This window comes from Amphibalanus amphitrite, unplaced genomic scaffold (assembly GCF_019059575.1).
Source record: "Amphibalanus amphitrite isolate SeventyFive unplaced genomic scaffold, NRLGWU_Aamphi_draft 001520F_arrow, whole genome shotgun sequence".
In the NCBI taxonomy this organism is placed as follows: Eukaryota; Metazoa; Arthropoda; class Thecostraca; order Balanomorpha; family Balanidae; genus Amphibalanus; species Amphibalanus amphitrite.
In genome coordinates this window covers 1-20272 of record NW_024883013.1, presented here as the reverse complement: position 1 = coordinate 20272, position 20272 = coordinate 1, and the positions used below count along the sequence as shown (strand labels likewise).

The window sequence follows — 20272 nt, the reverse complement described above, 5'->3', positions numbered from 1 at the left end:
TCCGACTGGACAACACCTGGCCCTCGCGAGGCCTCAGTTGTGGGGAGACCGACCGACCGGCGGATGTGCCGGGTGACGGTCAAACTACCATTTTAAACGGCACCTTCAAACGGCAATTCACTTATGGAAATTAAACGTGCTGAAAACGTAGCCTCGTTATCAAGTATGCTGGTTGAAGAATTTCTATACCTACGATTGCCGGTTATCATCTGGTCGGTATGGCCATTGACCAGCGCCGTATACCTACTAGACATTTATAGACATACACTGTGGCACTATGTGGAATACCAGCGTGTATTTATCCCTACCTGTATAGGCTTTATAGCTAGGGGAGGGTGGGGTAAGACGGGCACCCTAACTATGGAGCCATTTTTTCGGCCGGTTAAAAACAACATAGAGACGCGAAACTGAGTGAAACCCTTTTTTAAACCCTTTTTATTCCATTTGCCAGAAGATGAAACTTGGCTAGATAAGTGAAACTTTTTTAAATATAAAGGTACTGTATTATAGAAAGCCTTCCCAAACGCGTTTCGAACATACAGGGTGATCAATAAAGAATGACATTAAGTTAGTCCCCACGAGAGGCACATAATACATATTTCAATGCATAAACAGCACACCGTTAGAAAAAGAAATGTTGGACAAGTTGACATTACACAAACGAAAGTCAGTTGTGACACTTCGTATGTCTATTGTCTATAGGAGGTGCTTGAAGTGCCCACTCCTCTACGCGCAGCAGCAGTGGCGGATCCAGGGGAGGGCAAAATGGGCATTTGCCCTCCCCAAAGCTAAATCATGTGGGCAAGACTGTCCTTTTGCCCCTCCCAAAGCATATAGAGATGATAAAATTGAATACGGCGTCGAGGACTATCTGGACGAAAAGCAGGACTTTCGGTGACGGCCATTCCGAAGGAAGGAGCTGGACGCTCGCTGGTGATGATTTATGCCAGAATGCTGTTAATAGATCGAACTCCCTGAACTGATTGCATGTAGATAGTGTGGCGTTGTAAAGTCGTTTGGTCATCTCGGTGCTCAAGGGCAGCGGAAATCTGGATAGAGGGTGCAGGGGTTTCAGCTCCAGACCCATGGAAAACATTGGAGTGCAAACAAAGCTTTTTACATCCTCCAAAAGCCGTATAAGAGGCCTGTCACACCACCAAATACATTTTATCCTAAAAACCAGTGATCGGGAAACGAACGATCATGTGGGATCACCGATCATCGGACGTCCAGTTATTGGTCAGGAGCGCCCTATGCTGGTCTTTGGGGCCCTCACCGGCTAGGAGTGTCCCGAACCGCGTTTGGTGCCCCATGACGGCATCTGAGGACCCCACGAAGACTCCAGGGGTTACGCTGCCTCTGAGGGCCCCCACGGCGATCTCTGAGGGCCCTCGTGACACGGTCCTAGACCCATCTCAGGTCTGAGTGCCCATCGGGCTTTAGACGGCCCACGACGGCCTCTGAGGGCCCCAACACAACCAGGCTGCAGGGGCTATGCTGGCATCTGAGGAACCTGTGACGGTCTCTTGATGGCCCTAACGATGGACTCTGATGTCCTTACCACAGCCTCTGAGGGCCTTGCAAAGATACCTGAGGTCCCAGGGCCTATGAAGACCGTCATGATGGCCAAGGATCTTCATGATGACCTCTGATAGTCCTCTTGAAGGCTTCTAAGGGCCCTCACAACAATTTCCACAGTGATTCCACCCGAGACGGTCCCTGAGGGCCCTCACGACGACCTCTATCATCTATAGGCCCCTACGACGGCCTCTAGGACCCAATGCAAGCTTCAAATGCCCACGCTGGCGTCTGAGGGCCCCACGACGGCATCTGATCTGGCCTCAACGCAGGCAGATTGCAGGGGTCATGCTGACCTCTGAGAGTCCTGTAACGAAGGATCCAAGGGCCCACGCTGGCCTATGAAGAACCCTACGACGGCCTCTGGAGGGCCTTAACGCAGGCAGGGGACATGCTGGCCTCGGGGCCCCGCGAAGATTTCAGATTCAAAGGCACTTCACAACGACCTTTGAGGGCCTTACAAAGGTCTCTGAGGGCTTACGCAGGCTCGTGGGATTCCACACTGATTGTCAAGTCCCATGTAGGCTTGTTGAGACACTGTATCCGCTCCTGGTGCCCCTTCGCCGGCCTCTGAGAGTCTCAACACCGGAACTTCTTGGCCCTACACCGGCTTTTAGGACCATTACATCGATCTTGGTACCCACGACCCATCAAATATGTGTCCAAGCGGCTTCTAAGAATCCCCATGCATGTTCCACGGACATGAAGCCGAATTTTTGGGCTCACATGCGAGCTCTTGGGACCCCATGCACGCTCCAGGGGCCTACCTGCCTCCAAGAGCTTCACACATACTTTTGGGGCCCTAACGCTTGCCCCTGAAGGCCCCACTCAGACTCCTACCCTTTCCTCCACACCGGTTCTTTAGGCTAAACATCAGCTCCTTTGGCCTCTATCCCGGTTTTTGAGGGCCTCCATACAGGCTTTTTGGGTCCGATGCCGGTCTTTGAGAACTTTCCAGACTCTCGAGCCTACGCTGCTTTCTGAAACCCTTCAGCACCTTCTGAGGAACCGACCCTGGTCGGGGACTCATTCAATCTGAGAAGTCGTGAAGGCTTCTGGAGGAGCCTCCATTGAGTCATTCAGTTTCCAGAGGTTTTTTAACGGTCTTGCAAGAGCGGACCCGTAGGGCTCTCAAAGGTCCACTGCGGATCCAGAAAAGTGGTTTGAGGCTTGCGGGTGGTGGTTAGCATAAGAAAAATCACCCAGTAAAAAAAAAAACTTGTTGCATTTCACTTATTTAGGTATGCTGTGATTTTGTTAGGTTCACTGAAATATGCAAACATTTCGGATAACTTCCTGTATGAATTGTTTCCTTAACTTTTGGTTTTCATAAATCGATGATTGACAGCTTGAAAAAGTAAAGGGGCCCAAAACCTTCAGTGGGGCCCCTTGAGAAAATTTTGCATCCCCATCCAAAATTTATCTTACATTCCTCCCAGTGCGGGGGCGGATAGGGGTTGTCGGATAGGTCGGAAACTTTTGCCCTCCCCAAACGGATCGGCTGGATCCGCCCCTGCGCAGCAGAGCTCGGCCCGGCGCCGGGTGTGCCACGCCATGCGTCTCAGATGGTTTACGACCATCGTGAGGGCGTAGTCCTCGATGACTAACAACAACATTCAGCTCATCAAGGGTCTTGAGTTCTCTCCACGATTTCTTGAGCTGCTTGGGGCCACAAGCTCAAGTCCAGGCAAGAAACAACTCCGGACTGTAGGGTGATTAGGGATGCTGGGCCATTGCCGGTACTTGCGAGGTGCAGAGTGTCTAACAATTCTTCAAAAATCAGCCCGACATCCAGTTTCGCAGTGCTTCAGGAAACCTGGGAATGACTTTTTGAAATGTGTGGGCGATTCTGCACAAGAAACGACTGGAAACCATATCGCCCGATCCTAACGACCGTCCTCTCCGCTGACAGCATAGTGTCGAGGCTGGAAGCGTGCACCTTCTGGCTCAGTGAAGCGGAAAAATGTTTCGAATGGGTGGTCTGGAGTGACGATAAGTGGTTTGCGCTACAGCAAGCACCCACAGGGAGGATGCAATCTCCTGGCAGCCGAATAATCCACAGCAGCTGATTCCATACAAGGAGGCACCCGGAGCGAAGGTCATGGCCGGGCTCTGCCGCGCGGAGAAGCAAGGCCACTTCGAGCACCTCCTGTAGACAAACGAAGTGTCACAACTGACTTCCGTTTATGTCATGTCAAATGTCCCACATTTCTCTTTCTAACGGTGTGCTGTTTATGTGTTAAAATTTATATTATGTGCATCTCCTGGGGGCTAAGTTTATGTCATTCATTATTGATCACCCTGTATCTTCGTCAATGCTAGTGTCCCATAATACAAAATCAAAAATGATGAAACTTAACTGATGAAAACTGATGAAAGATGAAACTTAAAGCTGATGCAACAAATAAACTGTAGCTATTTTTCCAAAACCTTGCAAAAAAAAACCATCTTGCCCCACCTCATGGGGTTAAACGGCCACATGACCTGGGTAGGGTAAGACGGCCAGGCACCTTCACCGACCATATAGGCAGTTTAATTCCATTTGCCGGAAGATGAAACTTAGAGCTGATGCAACAAATAATCTGTAGCTATTTTTGCAAAACCTTGCAAAAAAAAAACCGTCTTGCCCCACCTCATGGGGTAAAACGGCCACATGACATGGGTAGGGTAAGACGGCCAGGCACCTTCACCGACCAGCACAGATGGTAATAAATACCCGAGATTAACCGTATTGATACAGTCGCTCGTTGGTTTCAAGTGCTTCGGAAAAGGTAACGTACGAGATTGGTGCAGAATGCGTATGCTTGTATATAGGCCCTAGTTCAGAAGCCTTGTAAAGCCGTCTTTCATTTTCATTGTAAGAGGATAAATTGTACCGAAGGAATATTGCTGATACATCTATGAGTATCGAAATCGAACATATTTTCACCAGAAATGCTTCTTTTTTCCTACAGTAACAGAAATATTTTCACCATTACAGACCCATTGGATCCATACTTGCCCCGTCTTACGCCAAACTCAATTTCAGAAGTTCAGCACGATTTTTCTAGATCCACGATAAATGAACACCGGTGGCATATGAGTGTGCCACAAGTGATTGCGATTTTTTAACTTTACTGTGCTGCACACAAAAGCTTGCACAATAAACTATGGGTGCTTTCAATGAAATTAGTGTTTTTAAAGAAATCGAAAGAAAAGATAATTGACGGAACACAAGTCACCAGGCTTCGATGGTGGTGTGTGGTGGGAAAGGCGATTCTGGTCCTAATTTTTCTCGCTCGTAGCGCAGAGCGCTATTGGTTTGGTCGGCAGAGGGGGTGCCCGACTTACCGGTCTTACCTACCCTGACCGTTTTACCCCACTTTCCCCTATATACCTATGCCAAAATACCGTCGAATGCGGAATGCTTGTGAAGTATGACCATTGGCCATCCTTATAATCCCTTGTAATATGTACACATGAACCCGCGTTGACCTGTGAACTGCTTCGCAAGCATGTGTCTAGCCTGAATGAGAGTGTAAGGAATGTCAGAACCTATCACTTTCACCTCTGTGTTTCCAAAGTGTCAGAGGCTTCCCGCTTCAGTTGATCAATGAGATCTGCTAATGCTATAAACTGCATTACGTTTCTACATATAAGTCGGTATATTTTCCTCCGATCTGCAAATATACGTATGTACTTAGGTACATATACTAGCGTATACCGCAGTTACAACAGGACACCAACCAATGGACCATTAGATCGGGGGCCTCTGCACGCCAGCAGGCCGTCATTTTTGCTGGGCGGGCGATTTTTGCGCGCGGGAATGGCGCTGGCGCGCCGGTCGGCGTCGTCGTCGAGTTCCCGGTACGAACCGGCGCGTCGTGGACGATATGGCGACGATACGCTCGCGAGCGCGCCAGTTTTCCGTCTGCTCCGGGCGCCTATAAGAGACACGCGACATTGGCGTGTCGGCAGACGTCCTGTGGACGAGCAACAGCCAGCCAGTGCAGCGACTGCATCCTTGGACGAGTGCGCTGATATGAAGGTAGGTGACGAAGGCAGTTGATGCGTTAGAGGTTTCTAAGCCAAGACTTAATTGTTTGTTAAGTGGGAGGCAGTTACACAACATGAATATAAATCTTCATTACCTATGATTACCGTCACAATTTGGTGAAGCATACCTAACTGATCAAAGTGTCTATTGTAAACTTGTTTTCGATCCTGTTGGCGTGACAGATGTGTTGGTTTAATCGGCGGCGATTTTGTTTCAGGTGCTGTGGGGTCTGGTGGGTTTGGTGGCCTGCGCCGCGGCGTACCCGCAGCCGCAGACCCAGGGGTTCGGTCCTGCGTCGGGTAGCCTTTCCCTGCTGTTTACCACGGAGCCGCCGGTGGACCCGGCGCTGCCGCCGCCGCCGCCGCACATAAAACCGTTCGGCAACCCCACCGGGTTTACCAGCACGGCGTTCACGGCCGAGGAGCGGGAGGCTGAGAAGGCGCGTCGGCAGGGGACCACCGTCACCACGGCGGCCCCGTACTCCGGGTCAGTCCCGGACCAGCCTGCGGCCCCAGACTCCGGGCCAGTCTCGGTCCAGCCTGCGGCCCCAAACTCCGGGCCAGTCCCGGAGCAGCCGGCTCCTCTGAACTCCGGGTCAATTCCGGACCAGCCTGCGGCCCCGGACTCTGGGTCAGTCCCGCAGCAACCGGCTCCTTTGGAATCCGAGTCAATTCCGGACCAGCCGGTGATTCTGGACTTCGGGTCAGTTCCGGTCCAGCCTGCGGCCCCAGACTTTGGGTCGATTCGGGACCAGCCGTCGGCCCCGGACTCCGGGCCGGTCCTGGACCAGTCGTCGGCCCCGAACTCCGGGTCAAGTCCGGACCAGCTTGCGGCCCCGGACTCTGGGTCAGTCCCGCAGCAACCGGCTCCTTTGGAATCCGAGTCAATTCCGGATCAGCCGGTGATTCTGGACTTCGGTTCAGTCCCGGCCCAGCCTGCGGTTCCGGACTCTGGGTCAGTTCCGGACCAGGCGGCACCCCTGATCCCGGAGCGGGGGCCGGAGCCGGAGGTGCCCACGGGGCCGGGTCAGGTCGACACCGTGCCGGCTCTCGGTGGGTACGACACGGCTGGATCGCCGACTCCAGGACAGAGCGCTGAACTGCCGACCCCAGCTGTGCTACAGCCGTCCATAGGTGAGCCGGAGCCCATCGCGAGCGGAGCCGGCAGTGGAGTGCCCGCACCAGGTGAACCCGAAACGGCTACGGGTGAACGGGCGCCCTCAACAGATGGACTGCTACTCACTCCTACTCAGACCAACAATGGAGCACCCGCTGCAGCTGAACCAAGCTATGAACCGACCATTACAACCGAGCCAAGCTTTGAACGGACAGTCACAACCGAGCCAAACTATCAGCAGGACATTGTTGCTGATCCAGAGCTTGACACCGCTGCGTCGCAATTCGTTAACGCTAAACCGAATCTCCCCAATCCTGATCCTGAAATTATATACGCGCAGAAAATCCCGGCGACGTCTACAGAAGTGGGACCCGTCTATGAAGTGTCAACTGAACCTTTGCCCACCAACGGGCCATCCACTGACGGATATTTGAACACTTTTCAAACATCTACCGAAGCTGAGCCCAGCTACGAACCCTCCACCACAGTTCAAACAGAGCTCTCTTCAACTGAACCTCAGCCCATTTTTACTGATACAGCATCCACTCTCCCGGTATCGGACTACGATATAACCACTACGGCAGGCCAGGAATCCACTACGGTTGGCGGAGAGTCTACTACGGCAGGCCAGGAATCTACTACGGTTGTCCCGGCATTCACCACTGAAGAGGAGCCGATCTACGGATCAACCGCCGTACCAGGGGACCTTTCCACCGCCTCAGAGCCAGAGCCGAGTGTTCAAACCCCGACCACTGGCAGTCCGACGCCCACCTCAGCCGAACCATCTACTGAAAAGGTGCTCAAGGGCCTGCCAAAGGCAAGAAAGCCTTCCTTCACTCTACCATGGAACTTCTAATCCATGAAAACCATTCACATTCCTATGGAGAGTGAAAGCAGTTTGGCTGGAAATGCTCACGAGGCATTGTGATGTATCTAGGTGTTTCGAATTATTCATCACATGTTGTCCTTGCATCGTCACACCCATTATTCATCAACTGCTGTTAGTGGTTAGTGAGTTTGTATGCCAGCACAAGGCTGTGTGCATGGTGTGCGCGTTGTAGTTGTGCTTTCTTTTCTTTTGGTGCTGATTTTTCTTGTTACATGAGAGAGCGCTAAGAAATAAGAATGTCGGTGCGATAATTTCGGTGCGTTATTAGTAGCGGACTTGTACTTGTACGCATTGACTGACGAATTCTCTTTTTGTGCTTATATAGGTAGTTACAGTGATATTGATAGATATATTCGCTTTGTTATGTGAGGCGCGCTTTGTAAATAAATACCTACCTACACCTAAACGTTACGCTCTTAGCGCTGAGTTTCGGCACAGAGATATCGATTCAAAATTGGCACACACACGTACAACTTTATCCTGGGGCTAAGGTTGGTCGAATTTCGAAATGCTATCCTGCACAGTGCACAGCAAACTAAAAAATGTTTTATGAAATTCAACAAGATTTGATCAAGCACGTCTGATACTTGGCCCAAAGACTGCATGCTTTGGGGCACTGGGGCAGCGTTCTATAGTTCCGACGTGGCCGATAGTTTCCACTGCTGCGTTGTGGTCTCCCTGCGATGCACGGTCTCTCGCCGGCTACTACACCTTTTTGCATTTGAATTCAACCATTCGCCATAACTGTTTGAGGAGCCATTTCGACAATCGGCATTGAGCACAACTATTCCGGCGTGGTGTGTTTCATTTCAGCCATTCAGCAAAACAGATTGAACACTGAAATGAGCGATCTGCAAAACAGTTTAACAGTTCGCCAGACTTCGGCATAGAGGGAGCCAGCTCGGCATATGACGATTAGTTTCGACCATTGACGATTTGTTTTGCACAATGTTGAACCATTCGTTCAATGTCGAGTTCTAGAGGAAGATCGCCGAATAGTGTTGCACAATGGTGATTCTTTGTGACAAACCGCCCATTTGCAGCGCCACCTATATGGCGAATGTGTACAAATGTTTTGTCCAATGGTCAAAAGCTAACGCAAAAAGGTGTATCAACCTAGGATACAAAGCTAGCTGGTGCTTTAGTGACATGTTTGCTTCAGATTCCTAAACTTGAGGACACTGAACATTATAAGCGCCACCATTACTTGCAGTGTCTAATGCCTCGGCATCGTCCTATGTAGTGCCTGAGCATCGTATCAAACCATAGGTAAGATACCTAACTATAGTTCGATACGATTGCGGGAACTTCCATAAAAAACGAAATCAGTGGTAGAAAACTGATTGATGGAAACTCCAAGGCTGCTATCAAGCAAAATTTTTGCAAAATGATTTTTTTTTAAAAAGCTCGCTTTTACCTATCTAAACATGCTAAGGCGTTATCAGGTCGTAGAATCAAACGGGAAATTACATCAGAAAGAAACACGAGGCTCCAGGAAGGAATGGGCCGGTTCACTTATATAATGTGTTATGCGAACCTAAATATGATCAAGTTACCTGGCTACACCGCTTTGAGGCATTTTACCAGCGTTTTGGATCATAAACATGATATTTGTTACATAACTATAAAGCCGTAAAATAATAAAACTGTTAGTTGTACTGTGCGAAATAAGGAAGCCATGCATTGAGCGGCAAAAAGACGGGGACTTAAAAAGCTGCATCTATAATAGTTCTAGGGGCTCGTCACTGAACATTCACAGGGCCCTAGCTCATAGCTGTCAAAACGCCTTAGCTAAGACTGTATGACATTGAACCGATATTATCAGTTCATTGGTTTGATTTAGCTCATAGTGACATAAAGGCCTTTTTGTTGTGAGGAAGCTTTTTATAGTCTTTCGGCCTGAAAAGGTCATTGTGAAGCTATGCGATGATAGGTTGGGATGTAGATTGTATATTGTACATAGATTGAAGATTGTAGATTGTTGGCTAGATTTGTAGAATATTTGATTTGTAGAGTACATTGTAGATTGTAGGATGTAGATTGCAGATGGGATGTAGATTGTAGATTGTAGAAGGCCTATAGACTTTGGGCTGTGTGGACCACTGCACTGACGGAGCGCCGCAGCGGCAGACAGTAGATACCGTTCCGGGGGACGGGAATGTTAATGTCCCGATAGGACAGTCGCTGTGCTCAAACGCCAGATCCCGTTATCCCCGGAGATGGTGTAGTCTTTGCCCTCATCCCCCGGCTGTCTGGTAGGGGTGGGGTGATCGCCTGCACCCGGAGAGGGAAGGTGAGGGAGATGTGGATGGATTCACCCTGAAGACGGAAACCAAGGATGCTCTTAGGGGCATGGGTGTGCTCTAGCCTCTAGTCTAGTCCCTCTTATGTTGATGGATGTGAGTCCGGTTAGAGCTTATATTTTGATTTATAGGTACGGTTACACGTATATCCATAACCCTTTGTCGTATAACCCGCGCCGGGCCGGGGGAGGGGGGACGGGTCTGAACACCCCCCGTGTAACTCGGCTCCTGGGCCACGTAACGACACGCGGTAAGCGGCATTCGAAGGAGCGTCAAAAATAATGACGGAAAGTGGAAACACTTCAGTCATTTTTTGGGTCAGGTCAAAGGTCAGGTAGCCAGAGGTCATCACAGGTCAAATGTAGCCCATTTCAACAATTTTGGAAACTGCCAACGGCTAACTCGGGAACCAATAGAGCTACAGCGCCGCGGAAAAGCGCATTCGATAGCCCTTTTACAAGCCTTTCTGAGCATCGTTCTCAGATTTGACCTCAGATCAACGGTTTAGCCTCCAGAAGGCAAAAACTGTAAAAATAGCAGTTTTCCCGAAAATGGTTTTTACGTCAATAACTTTTGACTCAAGAGAGCCACGACATTACTTTTAGCAGCATCGTGTTCCTCTCGTCGAGACGCGTCGAATGAACTATTTGTTGACCTTGAAAGGTCATTTTGAAAATTTGACCTCAGGTCCAGGTCATGACCTGACGGGAAAGGGTCATGTTGCATATCAGTCGATCCGTATCGTCGAGCTGAATACATCTGACGTATTTTCATCGCTCTAGCACGTCTTTATCAAAGGTTATAGCCAAAAAACTGCTGGTGACCGTTCATGACCTAAGATGACCTCAGGGGCACACAGAGGGGTCACAGGTGCATTTTTCCGATTCATTGTGTCATGTTTACTTAGGATCCGATGTTTGAGAGGGTTTTGAACATCATCCGTCCAAAAGAGGCGCATTTTAATTTTCTCCCATTGACTTATGGAGAGGTTCGAGGTCGTAAATGGAGGTCGTAATGGAGAGGTCGTAAAATTGACCTGACTTTAGGTCACCGATATCCAAATTTCAAGATATACATTTTGTACATATTGTTACTCTTATCAATCGCTAAAAGCTTCAAGGTGATCGTTCAGTCGGTGTAGCTATGACGAGGATTGAAACTTTTTCTGAGGTGAGGTCACTTGACCTGACCTGTTGACCTGACCTTGAGAGCCCTGGGTCTGACATTTTCAAAACATGTGCGGAAAAGATGCATGAACAGGGGTGCCAAAAACGGCGGCACTCCGCGCCGCCGTTTTTGAGATATCTGCGAAAAACCGCAGGGGGGGGGGGTCAAACACCCCCCACCGGCCGGCGCGGGTTAACTACTGAACTCGGTTTTCACGACAAAAAAAAGTTTCGTGCACTGCTCTGGTTCTCCGTATCCAAACGTGTCTGGATTCACATGTTGGATGACAATCAACTCATAGCGGCGACGCGGCTATGGAAGGTTAGGACCCTGCCCGGGCGCCACTGAACGTGACCGGAGCAAAGGGAGACGGGGGTCGGAGATAGATAAATCACCCCGCCGACAGACGCGGGGCAGACCCTGACTAGGGGTGGTGCGAAGGGGAGTGTAGGAACGGGCGCGCCGCTGGCAGGAGAGCCGAGAGGCGCGAACGGCAGTCGTCGACTGCGACGGACGGCGAGTGGAGCAGAGAGTGGGCGAGAAGTGAGCTAAGGAATCCGTGCGGAGTGCCAACGGCTACGAGGATTATCCGATCACGCACTCCTTAACGCCGACATGGCCGCCGGCGAGTGGAGCGGAGAGCGAGCGAGAAGGCAGGGAAGCTGTGGGGAGTACCAACGGCTACAAGGATTCTATGGTCAGGCATACTAACGCCGGCACGGCAGGTGAGGCGTATCGAGCACGGCTCGGGGGTACGTACAGCGGAGTGCGGTTCCTTGGCGGCGACACCACGAGGATGGTCGCCCGGCGACTGACGCGGCGCCACCATGAGGATGGTTTCCCCGGCGACTGACGCGCATCTATTCAGAGGCATATTAAGCGCACACGCAATCGTAAAGGAAACCGGGGAGCCTGGTAGGCACGCTTTGAAGGGTCGTGCAACGCGGCACCCCAACCTGCGACGCGATACACACAAAACACCTGGTTCCGGCCACCCTACAACTCATGCACACACTTCAGGTCCGCCGCCGACCCCTCGGCTACTCTGCAACTGCAATGCGTCCGACGCCCCGGCAACTCCGCACTGCAAATACATCAGGCCCGCTGCCGACGCCTCGGCTACTCTGCAACTCACGCACATACATACTCATGCACATGCATCAGGTCCGCCGCCGACGCCTCGGCACGCACATACATCAGGTCCGCCGCCGACGCCTCGGCACGCACATGCATCAGGTCCGCCGCCGACGCCTCGGCTACTCTGCAGTAGAGATGTCCTCGGATATAACTTTTCGGTATACCGATACCATACTGATACCAACTCGGTACTTGCTAATTGATTCCTAATGTGTTCGGTATTTTGTTGGTATAATGCACCCTAGGTTGGTACTTGGTTTGGTATCGGTATTCCGACTTTCCGTAGTCGACGTCCTACTCTGCGCCGCACATACATCAGGTCCGCCGCCGACGCCTCGGCACCCACACGCATCAGGTCCGCCGCCGACGCCTCGGCACCCACACGCATCAGGTCCGCCGCCGACGCCTCGGCTACGCTGCTGTAGAGATGTCCTCGGATACAACTTTCGGTATACCGATACCATACTGATACCAACTCGGTACTTGGTATTTGATTCCTAATGTGTTCGGTATTTTGTTGGTATAATGCACCCTAGGTTGGTACTTGGTTTGGTATCGGTATTCCGATTTTCCGTAGTCGACGTCCTACTCGGCACTGCACATACATCAGGTCCGCCGCCGACGCCTCGGCACGCACAGGCATCAGGTCCGCCGCCGACGCCTCGGCTACTCTGCAGTAGAGATGTCCTCGGATATAACTTTTCGGTATACCGATACCATACTGATACCAACTCGGTACTTGCTAATTGATTCCTAATGTGTTCGGTATTTTGTTGGTATAATGCACCCTAGGTTGGTACTTGGTTTGGTATCGGTATTCCGATTTTCCGTAGTCGACGTCCTACTCTGCACCGCACATGCATCAGGTCCGCCGCCGACGCCTCGGCACCCACACGCATCAGGTCCGCCGCCGACGCCTCGGCTACTCTGCTGTAGAGATGTCCTCGGATACAACTTTCGGTATACCGATACCATACTGATACCAACTCGGTACTTGGTATTTGATTCCTAATGTGTTCGGTATTTTGTTGGTATAATGCACCCTAGGTTGGTACTTGGTTTGGTATCGGTATTCCGATTTTCCGTAGTCGACGTCCTACTCTGCACCGCACATACATCAGGTCCGCCGCCGACGCCTCGGCACGCACACGCATCAGGTCCGCCGCCGACGCCTCGGCTACTCTGCAGTAGAGATGTCCTCGGATACAACTTTTCGGTATACCGATACCATACTGATACCAACTCGGTACTTGGTATTTGATTCCTAATGTGTTCGGTATTTTGATGGTATAATGAACCATAGGCTGGTACTTGGTTTGGTATCGGTATTCCGTTTTTCCGTAGTTGACATCAATACACTGCACTGCACATACAACAGGTCCGCCACCGACGCCTCGGCTACTCTGCAACCCACGCACACACATCAGGTTCGCCGACAACGCCCCGGCCACTCCGCAAATCACGCACATACATCAGGTCCGCCGCCGACGCCTCGGCTACTCTGCAACTCATGCACATGCATCAGGTCCGCCGCCGACGCCTCGGCCCCTCTGCTACTCATGCACACACATCAGGCCCGCCGTCGTATAGCCTCAGCCACCCCGTAAAATCTGCACCGGCATGGGTCGAGAATATGGTATGGCAGGCATGGCACGCGCCACACCAACTTAAAAGATGGTATGGCAATGCCATACCAACTTTTCAGGGTAACAGCTACGAAATTTAAGGATTTCAGTTTGATAAGAATAAAACACGATAGTATTGTTTCGAGCAACTGATTGGGTGTATTTGGCGTTTTTTTAGGGGCCGTCCTACCCTACAAACGAGCCGACGCGAGTGGTTTCGGCCGCTGACAGCCAACTGAGGCGAACGCTTGGTGATAGTGGCGCGGGCAACGGGGGCCTAATCAACTCATAGCGGCGACGCGGCTATGGAAGGTTAGGACCCTGCCCGGGCGCCACTGAACGTGACCGGAGCAAAGGGAGACGGGGGTCGGAGATAGATAAATCACCCCGCCGACAGACGCGGGGCAGACCCTGACTAGGGGTGGTGCGAAGGGGAGTGTAGGAACGGGCGCGCCGCTGGCAGGAGAGCCGAGAGGCGCGAACGGCAGTCGTCGACTGCGACGGACGGCGAGTGGAGCAGAGAGTGGGCGAGAAGTTTCCCACCCACCCTCACCTATTTAATAGATGCGACTTCGAGATTCGTCAAACCTGCATATCCTTAATCCCGACCATATACCTCGTCGTTATCACTCCGTCGGTGCGTTTTTTAGGGGCCGTCCTACCCTACAAACGAGCCGACGCGAGTGGTTTCGGCCGCTGACAGCCAACTGAGGCGAACGCTTGGTGATAGTGGCGCGGGCAACGGGGGCCTAATTGACAGTTATGTATTGTCGGACACAAGTTGCACTATATTCACATTACTCACGCACCGCAGGGATCGTTCTTACACAACATCGGCCGCTCGCAGCGCCTCGGTCGGTCGGTCGGTTGGTAGCAGACCGGGCGCGCAGTTCAGGGTCGTCGCCCTTCCCGAGGTCCCGCTGCCGGCCATTGTGACGTCATCACTAGTGTGACGTCACGCTGTCACCTCCTCAGACACCGATCGTCTCCGCGTCCTCCCTCCTCTCAAACTGGCCCTGCTTAGTAGGCGGGCGGCACGTAGGACTGCTGGGGCGGCTGTGTGGGCACCGTCGGGGGCACATAGGTCTCCAGGGGGGCTGAGGGAGCCGCAGGGGCCGGAGGCACGTACCCGGCGCCGGGCTGAGGGGCGCTACCGCTCACCACCAGCGGCTGAGAGGGCTTCTGGCGCGGGTCGGGGTGCCACGGCGCCCTCTCGCCGTCCGGAGGGAACACCACCTCAGGAGACGCCGGCTGCGGCGGCACGTAGCTCTCCTGTGCCCTCACAGGAGCGTTAGCCGCAGGCTGAGACACGACCTGGGTCGCAGGCGGCACGTAGCTCTCCTGTACCCTGACAGGAGTGTTAGCTGCAGGCTGAGCTACGGACTGAGCTGCAGGCTCAGTTGCAGGCGGGACGTAGCTCTCCTGCACCGTCGCAGGCTGAGACTGAGTTGCAGGCGGCACGTAGCTCTCCTGTGCCCTGACGGGCGCGCTGGCCACAGGCTGAGTCGCAGGCGGAGCGTAGGAGCTGGGAAGTGTGGCGGCCAGTCCTGTCGTCGCCACACACAACACTCCAAATATCGCCTGAAAATTATCGGTTCCTGGTTAACGGGTGGCATTAATAAACCAAAAAAGCTTTCGAAGCTTACAGATAAAAACATTCAATTTATATTTTGATTAGCATACAAGCCCGGTCTGCCTTCTGCGATACTTTGTGAAACAGTTCAAGTTTTCGAGGTACGTCCGAAATGTCTTTGAGCTTGCACAGTTCATTAAGAAAAATAAGTACATCTTATTTTCCCCCACTGGACTGTACGATCATAATGAGTCAGAGGAACACTACGATTTGTAAACTCTTTCACGTCGCGTGCTCTTTCTCAGACTTTGGTGTCGTGCCAGCTGAATAGACAATGCAAACAAGGTTGGCGTGCTTACCTTCATGTTTACCTCCTGATCCGCGGTTTCCTGTCCTTCCCACGTGTGACCGTCCGCCCTCGGTCGGGTGGCCTCTGGTCGCCCGCCGCCCGCCGCCGCTCTTATAGCCGTCCTCTGGGAGTCTCCGCGCTGCGTCTCGGACTCGGCTGACACAGCGGCGCTGCGCACAGGTGTCAGCCGAGTCCGAGAACCGGCGGGGATTTCCGAGCCCTTCTCTGCACGTGCCGCCTCCCGCCCATCTGATGGGGGGGGGGGGGAGGGGGAGTCCAGAACAGGGAATTCTCGGTACCTGACCTTAGCGGAATGGGGCATTGAGGCCTGAATATTGGTGGGAGTTGGGCGGGAAGCATGACCTCGCCCGATTCCTTTCGATACCTATAATTATTGGGGTAATAACTTGCTACAGGTGTCTGTTGCCATGCCACTTGCGAATGCATCTGTTTTTTTTCGTCGAGTGAAGGGAAATCTCGACTGCAGAGGAAGATGTTTGAAAATTGCAAATATCTGACACAGAGAACATTCATCTATTCCATGTATCGGTCAAACTTTGAATACTGGATAGTGGATGGCGGATATATCAATGATAGATAAACAAATCAATTTAGCATAACTAATTCATAAAATAGCTACTGTCTGCATTATTATGCCAAAGTAGGTACATCTAAACGATTTCTGGCAACCCATTACACTGATTCGGCAAATCCGATCATGCCCTAGGTATTCATCTTGATGTGTGTTAAACATAGGCGGCGGAACGGGGAGGGCACCGGGGCACCATGCCCCCCCTTGATTCTGGCATTTTAACATTAGCCCTATGGGCATTGGGCGTTGCATGGAAAGAATGGAACCAAAAGTCGGCTGTCCCCCTTTAATTGAAGGTGTTCCGCCGCTACTGGTGTTAAATTTTGTTTCGATACACCTAGGCATTTTATAGATATTTGGAAAAACTTAAAGGGGGCAAAAGAGTGGTTCCCCACCGCGCAGAAGGCATGGCCGGGAGGCCCACCGCCTGCCGGGTTAAGATAGTTTGACTTGACACCGTACATCCATGTTTTCTTTTCATTCGCTTGTAAAACAGCGGCGTGTCTCCGAGTCATCAGGTCTTTGGGTCACATCAAGTGGCTTATCCTATCAACATTAGGTAAATAATTGTTTACCCTAGCAACACCCTTGCTTACCTTCCGCGATACCTACTGATTGTTTGGAAACAGTCTTGAGTCGATAAGGCCAAGGGTAAAAATAGTTTACCAAACGAATAGCTTGAATTTTTGATAGTTTTAAGGTAAGGTAAGGCCAATTTCGCGACCACTATTAGATACAAGTTAATAAAATGGCAAAGAGATGACGAAATGAATTTGCATCTCTTTCGGTCAAAAGCCATCCTCAACCATCGTTTATTGGTACCTACCTAAATGTTATTCAAGTCTCCAAAAACTGGCTAGGTTTTCAGCACGGTCAAGGAATAGATGCTGGCATAACTGCTTACTTTACAATGCCATTGGAACCATTATGTAACAGCCCACACTAAATTCTGAGATATTCATTGTCGCCTGCGTCATGGCGACACGCAAAGGGTACGCCGACGGTGCACCGCGCTAAATGACATTGACAAGACCTTTCTGGAGCCTCGTTTGGGGCGCGCGGCAGGCACGAAACCATAGACCGCGTTATAGCTGCAATAGAAACAGAAACAGATGGACGCTCCCAGAGACCCCTGCCTGGTACGGGCTGAGTCATTTCCGGTTACAGTGGAGCCGACAGACTCGTCTGCCCAGTCAGACAGACTTCTATAAGTGCGCGCGACATTTGAATGATTGATTTGGATGTAGGTAGTAAGTAAATAGATTACCTATTCATGATATCGTCCTGAACTTCCCTCATTTTAAGAATTCCTATGCTACTTGTTAGGTGGGTATGTCAAAATATTATCACTTTTGATATTGATTTAAAATGTATCGGCCCAGACCTTCACCAGTAACACAATGGAATGCAAACCTTTGCATGATTTTCTTATAAATTATATTGTTTTTAAACCAATGAAAAGTAGGTATAGAAAGCTAGGCACATATGTAAGCACATATAGGGGAGAGACGGGAGAATTGAGACGCAGGAGAATAGGGGCACGCCAATATCTAAAAATGGACAGCATCCTTGCACGATTTTTGCCTTTACCTTTTGATTCATAGGTATGTGTCCTGCAACGATGGGAAGCCTCACCATCCCTTTTGTGGCCGTCGGTTGGGCTGTGCTGGCTGAGCACCAAAAACCTTTTTTCGAGTGTTCTTCTGAGTTGTCTGTGTATTTTATATGACATACTATCTTTCTTTCAACATGTTACGATGTTAGCTTAACACCGTCTTTAACCCGCGCCCCGTAGGGCTATCGGCGGACCCTACCACCCGTAGGGAGGGGGGCGGGGGGGGGGGGCGTTTCGCCCCCCCCCCCCTAAGATCTCGGAAATTCTGATGATGGGTCGATAACCGAACCATTTTTAGTGGTTCTTTGTGTATGAAACTTAAAGAAACTAGCTAATATAAATCTGTTTTATAGATAGATGAATACATTAAAATACCAGTAAAACGCCTTTTGGGCGAAGAACGAGCGAGCGAGATAGCGAGCCCTGCACGTGCGCAAGGGCGAGAGGGTACTTCCAACGGGCTTGTGCAAAGCACCCTTCTAATCGATCGCTAGCGGTGTGCCAAATTTGAACGCAATCGGCCCAGCCGTTTCTGAGATCGGGAAGCGGCATTCTGCACGTGCGCACGTGCAAACGGGGTCCAACAAACTGACTTTTGCACGGCACCCTACTAACCGGTCCCCAATCGTGTACCAAATTTGAGCGCAATCCGCCCAGCCATTCTCGAGATCTGGAAACGCCCCCTGCACGTGCGCACGTGCAGTAGCACCCTAACCGCGACACATGGGAATGCATTGCCTGGTGGGTGCCTACCTGTATGCCAAGTTTCAGCGAAATCGCCCCAGTAATTACCGAGTTATTGAAATGGGAACAAATTTGGCACCTCTTCTTTTTGCATTTTGCACGTGCACTGGGGGTCCCTCACATAGATCAAGAATATCCGACCTTTGGTAGAAGGGATGCAGCAGTACCCTACAAAAATTACCGCAAGACAATTGCCCAAGCGGCTGCTGAGATATGGGCCTCTCAAAATCACTACTTTTGGCAAAACAGCTTGAACACCCTTGACTTTTCACGTGGCACGTGCCACGACGGTCACTGAGATGTATCAAAAGTAGTCAATTACGGGGTAGAAGGAATGGGGTTACCAAGCAAAAAAGACCGCAGGCCAATCGGTCCAGCGGTTGCTGAGATATAAGCCTCTCAAAAGCGTTACAGGCCGGGCCGGGCCGGGCCGCTCATACTGAGATTTTTCCGTTATATTGAAAAGACTCACTTCGCTCGCTGCGCTCGCTCGCTCGTAATCATATTTACTAAATTAACTTTCCAGGCGGAGGGGGGATTTTTTGCCCCCCTTCTTTCGTTTTTTTTTTCTCGATATATCTCCGCAGAACCGCTGCGCCGATCGTCACCAAAGTTTAAGTACCCTCCCGGGCATAACTTTTATACATTGTGGCCAAAAATTTTTCCAAAGGCTTTTGGCCGCTAATGACGTCGGAGTGACGCCATTTCCGCCATTGTCGACCCAAAAAAAGGTTTCGCGGGAAGAGCTGTCAGGTCTATAGCTTTTAGGTACAGATAAATGTTCAACACATATCTAAAATGTGTAGAATTACCAGGGCTACTATATGCTGCTATCTCCAAATTTTGAAAATTTTGGAATAAAAAAAATAGCGTGTGATAACTTTCAGACCGGCCAAAATAATTCAAACAGGATCGTTAGGTATGTTAATGGCGGTGACAAGAAACACCATTCACGACGCCATTTAATGATTTAGGAGGTATACTGGCCCTGATGGTGATGTGGCAGAAGATGTCACATTTAAGCCGCATTTTATAGTTCAAAACATTTTAGTTTGCTCTTAATGGAATACTTAAAGGGACCCTCCCACCTTAACATTAGATTTGAGTTGAGATAGCCAAAATGGGGTCCCTGGCTCACAATTACCGGTTTCGGCACTCACAACATCGAGAAATGCCTTAAATCGGAAATATTGAATTTCAAAATTGCAGCATTTTGATTCAGAGGGCTAATGCTAAGGAATACCCCTCTGAATGTGTGACGTCAGCGCAGATATCTAACGAATAACGATTTTTTAAATGTTTGACTAAAACTTTTGTAGCACGCGGTGGTATATGCTATTTGCGCGCAACATCTGCCGCAAACGCCGCGCTTCTAAAATAAAGTCGCTAGAGACAGCGGAGATCCCAAAAATAAACAAAAGTAAAAGTCTAATATCTTGAAAACCGGTGAATATTTTTCGGTGAAATTTGGTAGTATTCGTTTTCGCTCTTTCTGAACCGAGCGACATCAGTTTCATGCCATTCATAAACTTTTTGAAGGTGGAGGGC

At 50.7% G+C, this 20272-nt stretch overlaps 2 protein-coding genes across 2 annotated transcripts; one reads left to right on the top strand and one right to left on the bottom strand.

The window, feature by feature from the left end:
* Positions 1–5510: 5510 nt before the first annotated feature.
* On the top strand, positions 5511–8011 carry LOC122373599 (cell surface glycoprotein 1-like). The gene is made up of 2 exons (XM_043351845.1): positions 5511–5605; positions 5832–8011. Exons 1-2 carry the CDS (start codon positions 5600–5602, stop codon positions 7584–7586), a joined length of 1761 nt encoding a protein of 586 aa, XP_043207780.1. The 5' UTR covers positions 5511–5599; the 3' UTR covers positions 7587–8011.
* Positions 8012–14605: 6594 nt separating this feature from the next.
* On the bottom strand, positions 14606–15901 carry LOC122373601 (translation initiation factor IF-2-like). The gene is made up of 2 exons (XM_043351847.1): positions 15784–15901; positions 14606–15432 (listed from the first exon to the last, which is right to left on the bottom strand). Exons 1-2 carry the CDS (start codon positions 15787–15789, stop codon positions 14872–14874), a joined length of 567 nt encoding a protein of 188 aa, XP_043207782.1. The 5' UTR covers positions 15790–15901; the 3' UTR covers positions 14606–14871.
* Positions 15902–20272: the final 4371 nt, after the last annotated feature.